This window comes from Malaclemys terrapin, chromosome 7 (genome assembly GCF_027887155.1).
Source record: "Malaclemys terrapin pileata isolate rMalTer1 chromosome 7, rMalTer1.hap1, whole genome shotgun sequence".
In the NCBI taxonomy this organism is placed as follows: Eukaryota; Metazoa; Chordata; order Testudines; family Emydidae; genus Malaclemys; species Malaclemys terrapin.
Genome location: NC_071511.1, coordinates 96,205,068 through 96,222,768, shown reverse-complemented (window position 1 = coordinate 96,222,768; position 17,701 = coordinate 96,205,068). Strand labels below are relative to the sequence as shown.

Below are 17,701 nucleotides of genomic sequence, written 5' to 3'. Positions count from 1 at the left end.
CATTTTATTTTATGATTAATTGGATTGACTCTGCTCATTCGTCATTCAGTCTGCATGAATGAATATTACTGAGTTTTATATGGGAACCTACTGTATATAAGAATGGCAAAAACTCAATTTAAAGGTATAGTTGTGTGTATATTAGTACAACATACATAGAAGGAAGAGGAAATTGGCAGGGCACCAGAATAAGAAGTGAATGTATAGGGTATGAAGGGGGTTAATAACAGAAGTAGCCCTGATGTGTTTCTATAATTTGTTAGGTATTTGAAAAACTTTAGTTAACTGGTTTTTATTTACTTTGCTATGTAGCAGGAATTTATGGTTAAAGTTATAGATAATTATCAATAAAATGAGCTCTCTTTCCCCTACTTCCTCCTACCTGTAAAAACATTGCAGATATCAGGTTTAGGACTGTACACGGTTTTTATAGTTAAAAGATCTTGTTAAATTACATCTGATTATATAAGCACATCCATTAGTGAAATGAAAAGTATCAATAGAAAATTATACCTTCACATTTTAAAGTAAATTCATTTTAAATTTAAGACTTACAAAAATTAATAGCAATAATACATTTTTAGATCTCTCCACTTGTAAATCAAGGTGCCTTAATTACCCTCAGGGGGCATCCAAGCAAAATAAAACACTGGAATGGGTTTTTAAAACCTCTAGAAACTAAATTAAATAGCTTTTTCTATACCTCAGGGTATCAAGAACTGAAGGTCTGATATCTCATGCAGTGCCAAGGCTACGTAGATATGTTTAATTCTATAGGAAGCCTGGAGTGTCAGGTCACTAATGCAATAAAGCAGGTGTTTCTAGACCTGAAGGCTCACAAAGCATTGGGCCTTAAAACTGTCACTGCTCCAGGATTGACCATTCTCTCTTCTTGAACTCAGACCAGAGTACATTTAAAGGGAAATTCCACAGTTGGGAGAAAAGGCAGAAATATTTTTGCATGTACAATAATCAATATTTGCAGCAAATATCTCCAACCAAACAGCAACAATTGCAAAGGTGTGACATCACTGTTCCACATCCCATTCATTTCAATGAAGTGGGTACTCTCACTTGCATGTGCAGTTTCTTTTTTGTGTTTTTTTAAACAAAGACATTAAATATAAAGTTATAGCATCAATACACAATAAAGGTTCTCTTTTAAAGAGAAATCCAAATTATAGTTCTCATCCTAATGTTGCCCACATTACACTTGTAATATATTCAGTTACCAGTTTCCCCATCTGTAAAATGGAATCTGACAGTTCACTGACTTCCTTTGTAAAGGGCTTTGAGATGTACTACTGAAAAACGCTATGATCTAGGTACTTATAATTATTACCACCACCAGTTAGTCTATTAAATATATATTTATACTATACGTATAACGTGGGCAAATTAAAGTTACTACAAGAGCCTTAGTTTTTGCATTTCCTGACGTTTGAGCATCATGAGTAAATACCCTTTGTGTGTTATTTGTATGTGCATGAGTGCAATTAATATAAATAAAGCAAGTCATAAGTAAAAATAGAGCTCTTTTGTGCTAATAACTCTAAAGGCTAGAGATCTTCACACACATTAAGTCTGTTTTGTTGGTGGTCCCTCAGTGCAAAGCAGTCTAAAACCAAGCAGATAGGGTAGTGGACATTTCTGAGGGTAGCTACACTTGCCTCTAAAATAAAGGGTATTCATGAGGGGAAAGAGCATGCACTCAGGCAGTCCCCTGCTGCAGAATTGTCCCTTGGGGCCATTGGAAGCCAGTGTAGTTTAGAGCAGAGTTTTCTCTAAACTACACTAGGGACACAACTGGCACAGAACCATCCACAGGTAGGGAGGGAGGGGCAAATGACCATGATGGATTTGGAGTTTCCTGTAATCTACAAAATACCATCCCTTCTATGTTTGTCTGAGCACTGTTAATATATTTACTGTACTTTAGCCAGATGGTAAGAAAACTACCCAGGAAGATAGGCAGTAGCCCAGATAAGAGTTCCTCAGAAAACACCTAGGATTATTAACTGATATGCTACCTCCGCCTCCCTGGTGAGTTTGCCAGACCAGCTTTCCCAGGACTAAGTCACCCAATCTGTGAAGGTGGGGAGATCAAAGGCTGAGAGGGATTTATAGGGACACTCTCTGAAGGGGAGAGGGACTGGTTTTGTGAGATGCTTAAGGGGAAGAAACTGCCTTCCAGAGGTTGGGCGTGTCTCAAGGTAGCTTAGCCCAACTAGGGTCTCTGCTAAGGGAAGGCAAGTCTTTAGGTAAGATAAACATTCACATAGGCCTTTTATTGCCCTAAAAATGCTTTTCTCTTACTATGCTGTATTCCTATTGTTAAGATTCAATGATATAGTTTTAAGAAGGCTGTTTTGGGTCACTTTATTCACTGCTGGTCACAAGTTCCTGAAGGGAAGAACTGCAAGTACTGAGTCCAGTCAGACTTGTTGAGTAATCTTTGTTGGTGGGAGAATCATGGGATTCTGCCATAGAGGAAAAGTGGGAGGCCTAAGACCTAGAGGCAGGTGCACTCAGAAGACACCAAGGGACGGGGTCAGAGGTCCAGGTAGCCCTGAACTATGACAGACCCCTCCCCACCCTCAGTTGCATCCATGATTTATAGGGTAACAGTTGATAATCTATTCCAAAAATTCACTGAAGTCCCACAGGTGAGGTATGTAATACAATAATAATAATCTGCAGTACAATAATTATATGCATAATTAAGAAATGCATTCTAAAACAAAGTAACCATTGGTTTTACCCAAAATATGACTAAAGAAACTATAATAGTAATGTGGATTTTGTTGGAATGCAGGTGGGGAAGAAATACCAGTTTGCAGGAAGCAATAAATGGTACCCATCCCCTTTGTTTGAGCAGAAAAACATCAGTGATCTAAAGTACATATTATAGTTTAATATACAGTAGTGTGCATTGAAACCTGAGAGCTATGTACACATGATGGGCCTGACCATGAACTCTTTATCTAGGGATAGAGTAAAAAAGCAAGTAAAAAACTGAATTTTCTCTAGTTTCCTTCTTACAAAGTGAAACTATTGTGGTCTTTTTGTTTTCCTAACAGAAAGAGGAATTACCTGATCCAAAGGAAGTGGAACTTTATGAATTCCGCTTCAGTGACTTTCCCGTTACAGAGCATGGCTTGATTAAGTGCGGAATACGATTATTCTTTGAGATAAATGTGGTTGAAAAGTTCAAAGTCCCCGCAGAGGTCAGATTTATTTTGTTATATTAGCTACATTTTACCCCTCAGTTCCAAGTTCTTTTAACTAGAACTGTCCCAGAGTAAAATATTAGAAGCAACAGTAGCATACATCCGTTCTTAGCTTTTTATATATAAAACATTCAATATCTTTTACTTTTCCCCTGTTCTGAGTAGATATTTTTCACAGATTCATATTAAATATGTAAAGCTAGATGGTAAATTGTTGTGTGCTTAGTTAGATAAAAAATTAAACTAGCATTGACTTATATAACAGCGGTTAGCTTCTATGTTTATTTTAATTAGAAACAATGTTTCAGCTTTGTAAAAGCTGCATATTTTCCTGTAAAGATATGAAATTCCATCTTAATTTTAAAGACATTCCAGGACTTTGTTATATTTTAACACTACTGAGTATGATATGCCTTTTATTTGTAACAGGTACTTACAAGATGGATGTACACAGTCAGAAAGGGTTATCGGGATATAACTTACCATAACTGGCGGCATGGATTCAACGTGGGACAGACAATGTTCACCTTACTAATGGTATGTTTTGTCACTGTAAACCTATCTTTCGTTCAATTTGTAGTTCTTTTAATTTCAACAGGAATTGTAAAATTCAAGCAGGTATACACTCAAAAAAGTCTCTTCTCCTTTATAGACAGGTAGACTAAAGAAATACTATACCGATCTAGAAGCCTTCGCCATGGTTGCAGCTGCTTTCTGCCATGACATTGATCACAGAGGGACCAATAATTTGTATCAAATGAAGTAAGTTCAGCTACACTGATTTATACGTACAAACACCTGTACATATAACATTTGTATCAGTAACTAAAAGAAAGATGTGAACATATCACCACATGCAAAGATACAAACTATACTATTTTCCATAATTATTTGCAAAGCATGCACTGTGTGTTCAGTGCTCTGCAAAGCACATCTATCAAGAGAGTCTGACCCAGAGTATTTATAACCTATATGAAAACACCAAGACAAGAAGCTTTGGGAGAGCCTGAGGAAGGAGTCCTCTTAGCTAATGTTTTTCCTAATTTGTCTTAAAGAAAGGGTGACCCACTTTTATGGTTGGATTCTGAGGGGTGCCTTTCAAAAGGTGCCATATTGAAGGTGTGAAAATAGGAATGGGAGAAGGAAATGAAATGGGTATTGGAGCGAACACTGTTGGCAGAGTGAAGCTGGTGAGAGGGAGTACATTAGGAGACAAGATTTAAGATGTAGGCCAGGGTGAAGTTGTGTAGAGCCTAGAACAGGAGCAGTCAGTTATTTTTTGTCAAGGTCCAAATTTCTTGGTCCTTGGAGGTACAGACTCCAGAGAAAATAATAAAAAAGAACAACAACAACAACAACAATAAGTAAATAAAAAGATTTGGGGTCTGGCATCTGGCAGTTCAGATTTGGCCCACAGTCCACATATTGACTACCCCTGGCCAAGAAGATGAAGGAGGTGAATCCCCCTCCCTCTAAAGTCAGTGGCTACACTCCTGCTGACTTCAGTACAGCAGGATCAAGTCCCAGGTGCAAGATCCTCACCCCCATTCTGGCTCCTTTATGGTGAGTGAAAGAGCCAAAGAGTGCCTCCCAGCCTGGGTAGACAGGCTTGCACCAGTTTAGCTCAAGCTAGCATGCTAAAAATCGTGAAAGTGTAGTGCTGAAAGAGAACTCAAGAGGTCTAATCCAGCTCCCACATTGAGACAGGACCTAGTATATCTAGACCGTCTCTGACAGCTGTTTGTCTAACCTGTTACTAAAAGCCTCCAAAAACTGGGATTCAACAACCTCCCTTGGAAGCCTATACCAGAGATTAATTACCCTTATATCTAATTTAAATTTCCCTTGCTGCAGATTAAGCCCATTTCTTCTTGTCCTATTTATGTACAGGCGTGACTACCTGCCCTTTCCTGGTTATTATACGCGGCCAGTCCGCATCCACATCCAGTAGTTAAAAAAAACAAACAAACTAATAATTTAAATTGGAATTTCATCCATTAATAAGTATTTATTATATAGTTAAAACCATTCTATTGAAGGACAGATATTAAATAACACTAAATATGTTAATGTTCAAAACAATATTAAAAATTTGAAAATTTAGAGCATGGAAACCAAAATAGCTAAAATTTAGTTTTGGCAAGATACACGGAATGGAAACTCCGGGATCTTTACCTGTCACTGAATATAGCCATCATACCAATAGTGGAATATAAAACAAGTCTACATATACTCTCCTTAAAATTTTTACTTCTGTCCATTCCCAATAATTGTAACAAATCATTATTACCTTCACTCCACTTGCCACGCGCCCCAAGCACAAAACCAAAGAAGTGAATATTTTTACCTCCCGTTAAGTTTTTAATTTCTTCCTCTAACTCAAGATAATAAGCCACCTTCTCACTGTGGGCTTGTTCCAAACTTCCGGCATTATCCTCCCATCGCACTGTAACAGCAACCACCACTGCTGTATCTCCTTTTATAAATATAATATCCGGCTTTCTTAACTCACCCTTACTATTTCTCAAATGGGGCTCTATCATTGCCTTCCACCCTAATTTACCAACATTATCTACAACTGCAGACACTACTCTATTATGCCTTTTTATCCTAGCTTTCTTAGTCTTATAACATTGTCCTGAGATATGGGGAACAGTCTCCCGCACTTTACCGCACCATCTACAAAGAGCATTCACACCTCCTCTTCCTCTTGCTAATGTCTCCCTAGTAGGATAAATATTTGCCCTAAGCTGGAATGCTGCGATATACGCTGACGATTTAACTTTACTAGAGTTTCTAAAAATCGAATTACTAATTAAATCATTTTTAAAATATTTTATCCCTATTCCCTGACATCTCAGTTCCGACCATCTTAAAAATTCCTCTTCCCTCCATTTCTTGGGATGAGATGTTACTGCACTAAATGACAATATTTTATCCACAAGATTTTCTCCTGCATATAGATAAGATAGGTCCATCCAATCATCTCTCGAGACAATATGTCTCCTCCATTTACGAATTAACATATTTGGGATTTGCACACTAAACTTAGTGAGAGCTAAACCACCATCCCTACCTCTAGAATAAAATATCCCATCTGTGGTACACTGAGGTAAATGTAAAATCTCTTTAACTATTTTTCTAACTAACACATCAAGATCGTCTAAAAGATTAAAAGGGGGTTCTATTAAAAGAAGATTATAAAATAGCTTCGGTAAGATGTATGTCTGTAAAATTAATATTTTTTGGGCCGGTTTTAATGGGGCCTTAATTAAATTCTCACTCCAATCTTTCAATTTTTCTTTAAGTACCGGTCCCCCTACACCTATCCAGGGATCTATTCTAGCCCCTAAATATTTTTCAAAATCCCCTGGTTGAACATATTCAATCTCCTCTGACCCTATCTGCCAATTATCCTTAGGATTAACTACATAGGTTTTATGTTTAGTTAAAATATGAAAGCCTTTCGTTTTCTTCACATTAACAGAGAGATTAGTATTTTTACAAAACTCCTCTAAGATACCCAAATTTTTGATCATTCCTTTATATGAGCTACTTAAAATTGCCACATCATCGGCAAAAGCCAATGACGTGACACTATTACCCTTAACATAAAAACCACTTCCTTCTACTTCTAATCTAGTTAAAAGGGGATTCATAGCAATATTAAACAAAATTGGGGACAACGGGTCACCCTGCTTGACCCCCCTCCTAATTAAAATAGACTCAGTAGCTTCATCACCCACCCATACCCTAGTTGTGCAATTATCATAAAGGTCCCTAATAATATCTATAAAATGTTCATCTATACCAATCTTCTCAACCCGGCTATTATATGTCCGTGTCCCACAGAATCAAATGCTTTAGCCAGATCTACGAACACTATTGCAATTTCATTCCCATTTCGTTTAGCCCCTTTAATCAAATTATCTAATATAGCAATATTTTCCTCACACCCAGGGGCGGATATAAACCCTTTTTGTCTACTACATATCTTAACTGTTTCCACCAGTCTTTTTGCTAATATTTTGGTATAGATTCTAATCCAAACTGACCCAATTGTCAATGGTCTCCAAGATGTTAACTTCTTCATTTCCTCCTCATCTTGTGTCTTTGGTATTAAAATCGTTCTATTTTTCTTAAATTCATCTGGTACCTGTCTATTTAGAAACCATATATTAAAAATTTTTGTAAGTATTAAGGAGTCTAAATTAAAAATATCCCACAAATTGCTCACTTTTACTTTATCTGGGCCAGGAGCACTATCTTTTCTTATTTCTCTTAATGCTATTCTAATCTCATCCACAGAGATCGGACTCATTAATATATCATTATCCGCATTCTCTGTGGATGATGGCCACCCTATCATATTACCATGTCCAATTGTTCCCAAAATATTTACATAGTATTCCTCAATTTCTTTCATAGGGATAGCACACTTAGCCTTATCTGGCTCTCCCATTATAATGCGAGTCAATCTTCTTCTATCCTTATCAAATAATTGTTGATAGAATTTATACTTAGCTTTCTTTGTAGCATATCTCCTAATTGCATTAAATTGCTTCCTTCTCCCCTCCTTTCTCATCTTCCCTTTTCCTTTATTCCTCAACTCTATTTGACTTTCATTTCTAGGGTCCTTTCCCTCTACTAATGAATAACATAATTTTTCCAACATTGCCCATCCGAGAGCTTTTGTTAAATCCTCCTTTAATAATCCTTCAATTTCCCCTAAACTATTTATTATTTCTCTTCCCTCCCTACTTTGTTTTCCCCGTTTACATATTTTCTCCACTAAATCCACTTCTGGATGTCCTTTTAGTGGGAAAATCCTCTCTCTTGGGGGCGGAATTTCTAATATATTTACTCTAATGTCCTCTACCTCAGTCACTTCCTCCCTATCTCCTGTTACCACTAACAACTTCTTTGCTAATTCTCATCTTTTATCTGATATTTGTTTATTCGTTTTGGTCCTCATCTCGCTCTCAATACATTTATTTATATTCCTTTTCCCAATATATTTCCTTTCCAACTGTATAAGCTGCGCAACCTCATCTTTGGTCCATATACGAGATCTAGACGATCCCTCTTTGATCTTACTTTTAGCAGCCATATCTTCTTTTCTTTGCTCATTCCTCACAGCAGGGTGTCTATGTCTACAGTGTTGGCTCAATCCAGATCTAGTATGAAAACCAAGCCCACAGACCGAGCACGTATGGCTCTTCATTGGGGTATCCGCCTTCTTGGGTATGCACTTGGGGTAGTGGCAAGCTATATTATGATATTGAGAAGATTTTCCACATTTACTACATACAACTCGTATGGCTTTACTTTTATGAACCACATTAATGTGTTTGGCCCATTTACCAAATGTTGGTAATATCTGGGGACATATTGGACAATTAAAACTATCAACGGGATACTCTAAATAAAAAACCCCATCCTTCCACGTATTCATATATTTATATTACTACCAGTACTGTTAAGATCCTTATTACGATCCCTATTAAAATCAGTACTTGGTCTAAAACTATTTAATAAACTAGACCCATTAACTAAATGAGCATTAAGATATCCCGATTCCCTAACATATGGATCATCAAATGTACTTAAATACTTAAAATCTGGATTAAAACTGTCCATAGTTAAATCATTAAAAGTGTCCCTTGTAAAAACCATCGGTAAGATAGATAAAATCTCCTCACCATGATCATCACAAACATTCTCCTCTACCTCCTCTCCATGCTCCACTGGGAGGACTTGATTCTCACTCTCATGCTCATGAGACTTCATTATAGTCCGCACCATTTTATCCATTGGTCCAGCGACCCTGATCACACCCCTAATATATTTAACACTGTCAGCCGGGGCATCAAAGCCAACAGCGGGGGCGTTATTAACCCGGTCCAGCGCCAATCCGGTATAAAAATATAAATTACTTTTTTCCATAGCTAAAAGATTTACCCTTCTCAGGGGGAAACTAACCCGTACCTGGGGGAAACTTACCCTTTCCAGGGGGAAACTAACCCGTGCCTGGGGGAGACTACCCTTACCAGGGGGAGTCAACCCGTACCTGGGGGAGGCTACCCTTACCAGGGGGGCATCCATGTGGCACCATATGGGGCTGCCCAACCCCGTCCCACACCCCACTGAATGTGGGATGTGGGTTTGTCCTCCGCAATCCGCCTGGCTATCCAAGCCAGTTACCGACTCTCACCACGAGGAGGTAGCGGTTGGACTTGCAATCCAGAGGCTTTCCTCAAAGAGGGGTCCCAAACAGCATAATGTCGAGCTCTAACGGGCGTGTGAGAAAAGGCTCAGATCTTGGTAGGGGTTGCCCCTATTGACCGGGCTCACGCCCACCCCCACCTCACCGATAACCCATTCTCTCACTACCCTCAGGCAATGTTTCCGTCCAAGCCCGACAGCTGAGAGGGTCCAGAGGCGCACGGAGAGCCATTAAGAGAGCCTAAGAGTTTAGTGAACGTGGAGAACTCATCACAGTCCTCTTTATAACAGCCTTTTAACATATTTGAAAATTGTTTATCAGGTCCCCTCTCAGAATTCTTTTTTCAAGACTAAATATGCCCAGTTTTAACCTTTCCTCATAGGTCAAAGTTTCTAAACCATCCCTCCAATTTGTCCACATCTTTCTTAAAGTGTGAAGCCAAGAATACAGTACTCCAGTTGAGGCCTCATCAGGACCAACTAGAGCAGGACGATTAGCTCCTGTGTCTTATACATAACACTCCTGCTAATAGACCCCCAGAATATTCGCTTTTTTTTGGCAACTGTATCACATTGTTTATTCATTCAATTTGTGATCCACTATAACCCCCAGATCCATTTCAGCAGTACTACCACCTAGTGATTTATTCCACATTTTATAGTTGTACATTTTTCCTTCATAAGTAAAGTACTTTGTAAAGTTTTTTATTGAATTTCATCTGATTGGTCTAATTTCAGACCAGTTCTCTAATTTATCAAGATAGTTTTGAACTAATCCTGTCCTCCAAAGTACTTGCAACTCCTCCCAGCTTGGTTTCATTTGCAAGTTTTATAAGCACACTCTCCACTCCATTATCCAAGTCATTAATGAAAATATTGAACAGTATCAGACTCAGGACTGACCCCTGTGTATCACAGTTTGACCATGAACTAGTCTTTGAGTACAGTTTTTCAACCAGTTTTGCACCCACTTTATAGTAATTTTATTTAGACCACATTTTCCTGTGTATTTATGAGAATGTCACGTGGGACTATGTCAAAAGCCTTACTAAAATCAAAATATAGCACATCTACTGCTTCTCCCCATCTCCATGGCCAGGAACTCTGTCAAAGAAGGAAATTAGGTTGGTTTGGCATGATTTCTTTTTAACAAAACATGGTGGCTATTACTTATAACCATTATCCTCTAGGTGCTTACAAAATAATTGTTTAATAATTTGTTCCAGGTATCGAAGTTAGCTTGATTTTTCTATAATTTTCTGAGTCCTCTATGCTGCTCTTTTTCAAGGTGGGCAAACACAGTATTTTTCTCTAGTCTTTTGGGACCTCAGCCATCTGCAATGAGTTTTCAAAAATAATCACTAATGATTAGAAGATTGCTTCAACTAGTTCCTCTTTACATACCTTAGGATGAATTTCATCAGACCCTGCCAACTTGAATACATCTAAGTTATCTAAATATTCTTTAAGCTGTTCTTTCCCTATTTTGTCTTGCATTCCTTCCCCTTGTTGTTAACATTAATTATGTTATGTCTGTGGCCACAATTTACCTTTTTAATGAAGACTGAAGCAAAATAGGCATTAAACATATCAGCCTTCTGGATGTTGTTCTTTATTGGGTCTCCTTCCCCACTAAGTAGAAGACCTACACTTTCCTTCCTCTTTCTCTTGCTTCTAATATATTTATAAAAACTTCTCTAATTGCCTTTATGTCCCTTGCTGGTGTAACTCATCTTGTGCCTTAGCCTCTCCATTGTTGTCCCTAATTGCTTGTGCTATTCTTTTGTACTCCTCCTTAGCAATTGGTCTGTATTTCCACTTTTTCTAGGCTTCCTTTCTGATTTTCAGCTAAAAAGCTTCTGCTGGAGCCATAGTTGCCTCTTATTATTCTTTGTATCTCTCCTTTATATTAGGATTGTTTTTGGAGTTGTATCTTTAATATTGCCTCTTGGAGAAACTGCCAGATCTCCTGAACTCCTTTTTCCCTTTGATTTTCTTCCCATGGGATCTTACCTACCTTTTCTTTGAGCTTAAGTCTGCATTTCTGAAATTCATTGTCTTTATTCTGCTACCCTCACTCCTTCCTGTCCTTAGAACCAGGAAATCTACCATTTCATGATCACTTTGAATTGAGTTGCCTCTCACCTTCAAATTCACTACCAATTCCTTCCTGTTGGTTAGAATCAAGTCTAAAATAACTGCCCCCTGATTTCTTCCTCCACCTTCTGAAACAAGAAGTTGTCCCCAACACATTTCAAGAACTTATTAGGCAATTTGTGTTTTGCCATATTACTTTTCCAACAGATGTCTGGGGAGTCCCGCACTACTACCAGGTCTTGGATATTTATTATTTATTCTAGAAATGCCTCATCTACCTCTTCTTGCTTATTTGGTGGGCTATAATAGTCCCTCTACCATGACTTTTCCCTCCTTTCATATTCACCCAGAGACTTTCAATTGGTCTGCCTCTCATCTCCTTCTGGACCAAGAATATATACACTTATTCTGAGATGTATAATGCAACACCGCCTCCCTTGTCCTTCCTGAACAAGCTGTACTCCTCTATATCAATAGTTTAGTTATGAGATTTATCCCATCAAGTCTCTGTGCTGCCAATTAATTCATACTTTAGCATATGTACTAATACTGCCAGTTCTTCCTGTTTATTCCCCATAATCCTTGCATTTGTGAACAGACATCTAAAATGTCAAGCAAACTCCCCATCCCCACCCCGTTATCACTCTTGTTGCTCCTATGGACCCTATTGTAATTTTCTGTCTCCGCCCCTTTCCCCATTGAACATTTAGCCTTCTGTTAAGGTCACTTTTTTTATACCTGTGGGCTTTTGTCACCTGCCCCCTTTGAACCTAGTTGAAAGCCCTCCTTACTAGGTTGGCTAGGCGGTGGGTGAAGATGCTTTTCCCCTTCTTGGTCATTGTGGACATCCTGGCATGGACAGTGGCTTGAGCTCATGTTGGCATGGACTTGGGTGGCTTGCTCAAGACAGCACTTGTGCTACAATGTCCATGCTGCTATTTTTAGCATGCTAGCTCAAGCAGAGCTAGCGCTTGTCTGTCTACCTCGACTGGAAGGCATGTTCCTAGCTGCAGTGTGGACATACCCTAAAAGACCCGTACTGCCATCAGGTGTGTGATTACAGCTCTTGTACACATACCCAAGCCACCTTTAATCTAGCTACAGTGGCTAAAATAGCAGTGAGGGTGTGGCTGCACAGGTTTTCATGCAGGCTTTAGCACGAGCTGTAAAAGCTACACCAAACTACTAACATTCCTAGCCCACACCAGGGTCCACACTGCCATATTTTTACTGTTATATTTACCCACACTAGCTAGCTAGAATAAGATAGCACAGTATGCCTACATGAGCTGCAAATCACACCTTCAACAGCAGTGTAGACATACTCTAAGCTATGCAGAACAGCCCAGGTTTGGGAGGGTGCAAAGTTGGTTTAAAGCCACCTTAGCTTCCCCCTCCACTATGCTTCAAGTTCTTATCCTAGAAGTTTTAGCTGGATACTCTGTATATGGCAAATTCAGTGGAGCAACGCAGAGAGGGCTGTGACATATGATCAGTTGACAAAGTAGTAATTTTGACTGTAGGGAGGCCAAATTGGGGGAAGATATGGTAGTTAAGATGGGAGATTAAGACACTGGTCTATGGTGTTGTAATTGTCAGGATGGAGAGATAAAATAGGATTTTCAAAATGTTAGAGAAAGAAGTGGCAAGATTTAATGGCAAGGTAGGTGTGTGGGAGCAAATTCATAAGGCCATTATCATGGCTGGAATGCAATAACAAAGCATGACCTATTTATTTACTTGTACAAAGTTTGCCAAGTCCGTGTAATATTTTGTGTCAAGTCCCCTTAAGATATTGTTACCAGCCCACTACTCATAAGCAACTGTACAGCAAACTAGTGTGATACAGAAAAACAATTTTGTAAGGAAATAGATTTCAGACTTATTTCAAGAGATTATTCTAAAGCTCAGTTTGTAACATATTAGTTTTGAAGATAAGATAAAATACTGTGTGTCCTTTTAGGAATGTGATCAGACAGATCATTCTTATGCGCTCTACAGTGATTTTAAGAAAATAATAGAGAGAGTTAGCTCCACAGTTGGCATAAATAGGTGTAGTTCTGCTGACTGCAGTGGAGCTATGCCAGTTTACACCAGTAAGGATCTGGCTGGCATAGATTGCTCTGTGTATAAGATATTGTAAATGATGTGGGGAGTAGAAGGGTTTCCTTTTCCCTAGTAAATGTTTGCAGTGATGCACACAATTTTTTTTTTCTTTTTACATCATTGTGCATAACTAGGGTACCACTTTTCATCTGTAGGTCAATTAATCTTTCATGCATTCTTTCTCATGATATATACTGTACATTGTAATCACTTGCTTCTGTGCATTTGCTAGCCAACAAAAACTCCATAGGCTCTCAGTCCCCAGTAGCTAGGGAACATAATAATCATGATCTTTAGGAGAATATCCTGCCAGTAATGCAGAATGACTTATTAGGTAACACCCCTCATCCTCTTCCATGAAGGAATTTTCAAGTTGTACTCCGTGGCAATGGCATTTTCTGATTATTGTCAGGGATTCTCCAGATGATACAGGAGAGAGACAGACTGATTCTTACTGAGCATCACTCAACCAAAGAACTTTAAAAGGGCTGAGGCCAGATCTTCCTACCAGGGTCCTCCCTGACTGAAAGGTCCATTCATGAGGTCAGCCAGGGTGAGCAATCTATTGGGCTTTACCACCACACATGTACAGATTAATGAATGGCATGCACATTTCTCCTTGGTTCACCCCAGAAAGTGACCTGTTAGCCAAGAAAAAGAAAAAGAAAAGCCAAACATGGCCCATATTCAAAAATAACTAGAATAAAACATGAACATGACCCTCTCCCTCACTGCCCAGAACTCTAGTGTAGAGCTGGAATTACTTTTGCTTAACACTCAGCATGAGATAAGAAGAAGTGTTTCTGTGACAGGCTGAAGATGTATGAACTTCCACAGACCGTGTAGTCCATAAAGCTGTAAGTACTTTCTGTGGGATAGGGCCCAAGGAAAGGAAAGGAAATAGCATGTACAGTCAACATGGTAGTTCCATTCGATTTAAGCAAACTATAATAAATTAGAAATGCAGTGGCACGGCGGTCCACTTTGAATGATACCAACCAGAAGAGAGGTCAAGAGCCTACCAACAGCTGAATAATAGGTACGTTTCTACACATGGAAGGTGCATTGATTAAAGAAACAAGAACTACTAATACACAGGACAAAATGGGATAAATTTTCAAAGGCACAAATGGGAGTTATGCACCTAACTGCTCCTTGTGTTTTTGAAACTCTCTCCCTCAATCTTTTCTCAATGACAGTGCTGAAGGCATATACGTATTGTGTAATTTTTAAGCAGGTATTATTCTGGTCATGCCACAAAACTAGGTTAGTCAAGCAATGTTAAACCATTTCAAACTCCTTCTGTGGAATATGCAGCTTGTTAGAACATTAATACTACAAACTTAAAACAGTCATAAAAATATGTACTTTGAAACATTGTCAACAATTACTTGTTTTTCAACAGATCAGCTTCTCCATTAGCAAAACTTCATGGATCTTCCATTTTAGAAAGACATCATCTAGAGTACAGTAAAACTCTGCTACAAGACGAGGTTAGTATATAAACACTTTCTACTAAAACTGATCAACACCACAGCTCTTTTATAGATTCTGACCTTTCCAAGAGGTTAAATTGGGTTAAAAATAGCAGTGTAGATGGGGAAGGCACTGCTTGGGAGAGTAGAGAGCGCAGGGGTCAGGCATGTCTTTACTCACCTAAGCAGTGTCTCACACCCTACACTGTTATTTGTACCCATGTTGGGGGGAATGTAGTGTATGTACTCCACAAAAGGAGTGTGCAATGTAGCTGTACCTACAGACTTCCTGTGTGCCCTTGGACAAGTCAACTGCTCTCACTATGCCTCAATTTCCCACTTGTAAATGTGTACTATTTCCCTACTGCACAGGGAGATTGGCAGGATAAATCCATAAATACCTGGGACATGCTTCAACACTATGGTGATGGGAAACTAGATGGGAGCTTTATAAATAAAGATGGCTTCAAACATTTTTGAAAATGTTTTTCTACTAGTTTTTCATACTAGAAATATCAGACCTTAACTTCCTACTGTTGCTGGAGAAACTTGTCAAGATCTTAGGAGCTCCTGAATATTGATATCACAAGAGGCTGTAGTTTGAACTGCAGCTTTCTTCCCCTCTCCCCCAATTTAAGGGGGAAGAGAGAGAGGCCAACAAGCTTAAACAGTCTAAGAATTACGTCAAAGTCTGAGGCTATTGAAGGCTCAGTATCCTCATTCCCTTCAGTGGAGGGGAAGGAGAGCAGCAGCTTAGGTTAGAGTCACGTGTGATATATTATTAGTAGTACTTATGTGGAAAAAAGAATCACTGCCCTGAAAGGCTTAAAATCTAGACACGGATGAAAGGTGGGGAATGTGGCTACAACATACAAGCAAATGAACATGGGGAAGAATTGGCACTGCTGTGTTACATATATTGTAGGTTATGTTGTTTCTTTTTAATTGTATATACATGTAGCAGAGTTATGTCTTCATAACATCCCCAAGAACAGAGTGGATCTGGGTTCTAGTTCAATCTGGGAAGATAAGATCTGGTCCATGTACAGTTCGCTGACATGGGGTAAAGCCCATCTCACAGCTATAGGTCACCAATCCCATCCCCATCCAACCATCCTATTTCCCCATGACTCCTCCAAAGGTAACACATGTTTTCTATGGGGTAATTGGTGGCCTGATCCTTCCTGCTCCAAAGGTGGTCTCTTTTTCTTAAGGACTTTAGGGCACTTGGTAGTCATTCCCTCCATCCTGCATCTTAAAAGAGGTGCTAGTTAAAGGCTTCTGCTCTCCAACCAATAAGGTTAGAGAACAGTCACACCCTTCACCACTGAGTGAAATCACAAACACCCACAGCCTTACTGCCAGCACTACTAAAGTGAAAGCAGGAGAATTAATGCTCCATAATTCCTAGCTCTCAAATCCATGAAACCCAAATGGGTTCCATACGATGGGTTTCAAGGATACTACAGCACTGTAACTTTTAGGGGTCCCCAGCTACTGTCTTGGAATTATCAGGCACTTATGACCCTGCTCTCAATTTAGCAGCCGTAGGAATGGGAACATGTCCTCATCCTGTCTGCCCTCTGAAGTGGAGGATGGTTAGGCTGCTATCCATCCTTGTGAATTTCAAAAGGCCATGGGGCCCTTGCCTGGTGTCATCCCCTCCCTGCCCCCTCAATCTGCAAGACGTATGAAGGAGCAACTATGCTCCAAGAGGAGCTGTACAGTAAGGGAGTTTCTGCTATCAAGGAAGAACTAAACCAAAAAAGAACTAATATAAAATAAGATGGCCCTTGGACAGTTGTTCTAGATTCAGTTACTATAAAAGAGCAGCCCAGATATTTCACCCATGAAGTTTAGCCACCACAAGGAATATAGGAACTGCTTTGTATGTTTTCATAATCATACCTTATTACAATCCACTGGTTTACATTCCAAGCAAATTCTGGTTTCATTTTAAGATAAATGACACTCAATCTTCATTCTAAGAGGTTTGAAAATGGAGAAAATGAAGAGTATGCATCTCCCCAAACCAATGTGGTCTGGATTAGATATGGGATGGGCAGGGATCCAGCCAATGAAAGAAAATTAAACTACATGGTGAGCATGTATTGGCTGCACACTGCATCATGCAAGTGAAGATTGTAGTTGTTCAGATGTTCTAATAATTTACCATTCCAAAGGAGCTCCAAAGCTACTTTCTATTTTGGTTTCTCCAAGGAAGTAGAGGTATTATTTATTTTAGAGAGACAAGGTGGGTGAGGTAATATATTTTATTGAACCAACTTCTGTTGGTGAGAGAGACAAGCTTTTAAGCTTACACAGAGCTCTTCAAGCTCTTCTGTGTAAGCTCAAAAGGTTGTCTCTCTCACCAACAGAAATTGGTCCAATAAAAGATACCACACCTCACCCACCTTGTCTCTCCACAGTTCTGGGACCAACACAGCTACAACACTGCATACATATTATTTATTTTGTTATTTTTCTAAAAATTCAAAGATCTAACTACCTCCCAATTTCAACTGTCCTAGATCAAGCTATTCTAAGACATGATTCAACATTCAGAGA

The 17,701-nt window shown here is 39.0% G+C and overlaps 1 protein-coding gene across 6 annotated transcripts in view; it reads left to right on the top strand.

Annotated features, from left to right (window-relative positions):
• The window catches only part of PDE6C (phosphodiesterase 6C), a 65,593-nt gene that overhangs the window by 34,363 nt on the left and 13,529 nt on the right, over nt 1–17,701 (top strand). For all 6 annotated transcript variants that reach the window (XM_054033314.1, XM_054033316.1, XM_054033311.1 and 3 more), the window contains exons 12-15: nt 3,081–3,227; nt 3,660–3,767; nt 3,883–3,992; nt 15,064–15,151. In XM_054033314.1, the coding sequence (XP_053889289.1) occupies nt 3,081–3,227; nt 3,660–3,767; nt 3,883–3,992; nt 15,064–15,151 (453 nt within the window). The remainder of the gene's footprint in view (nt 1–3,080; nt 3,228–3,659; nt 3,768–3,882; nt 3,993–15,063; nt 15,152–17,701) is intronic.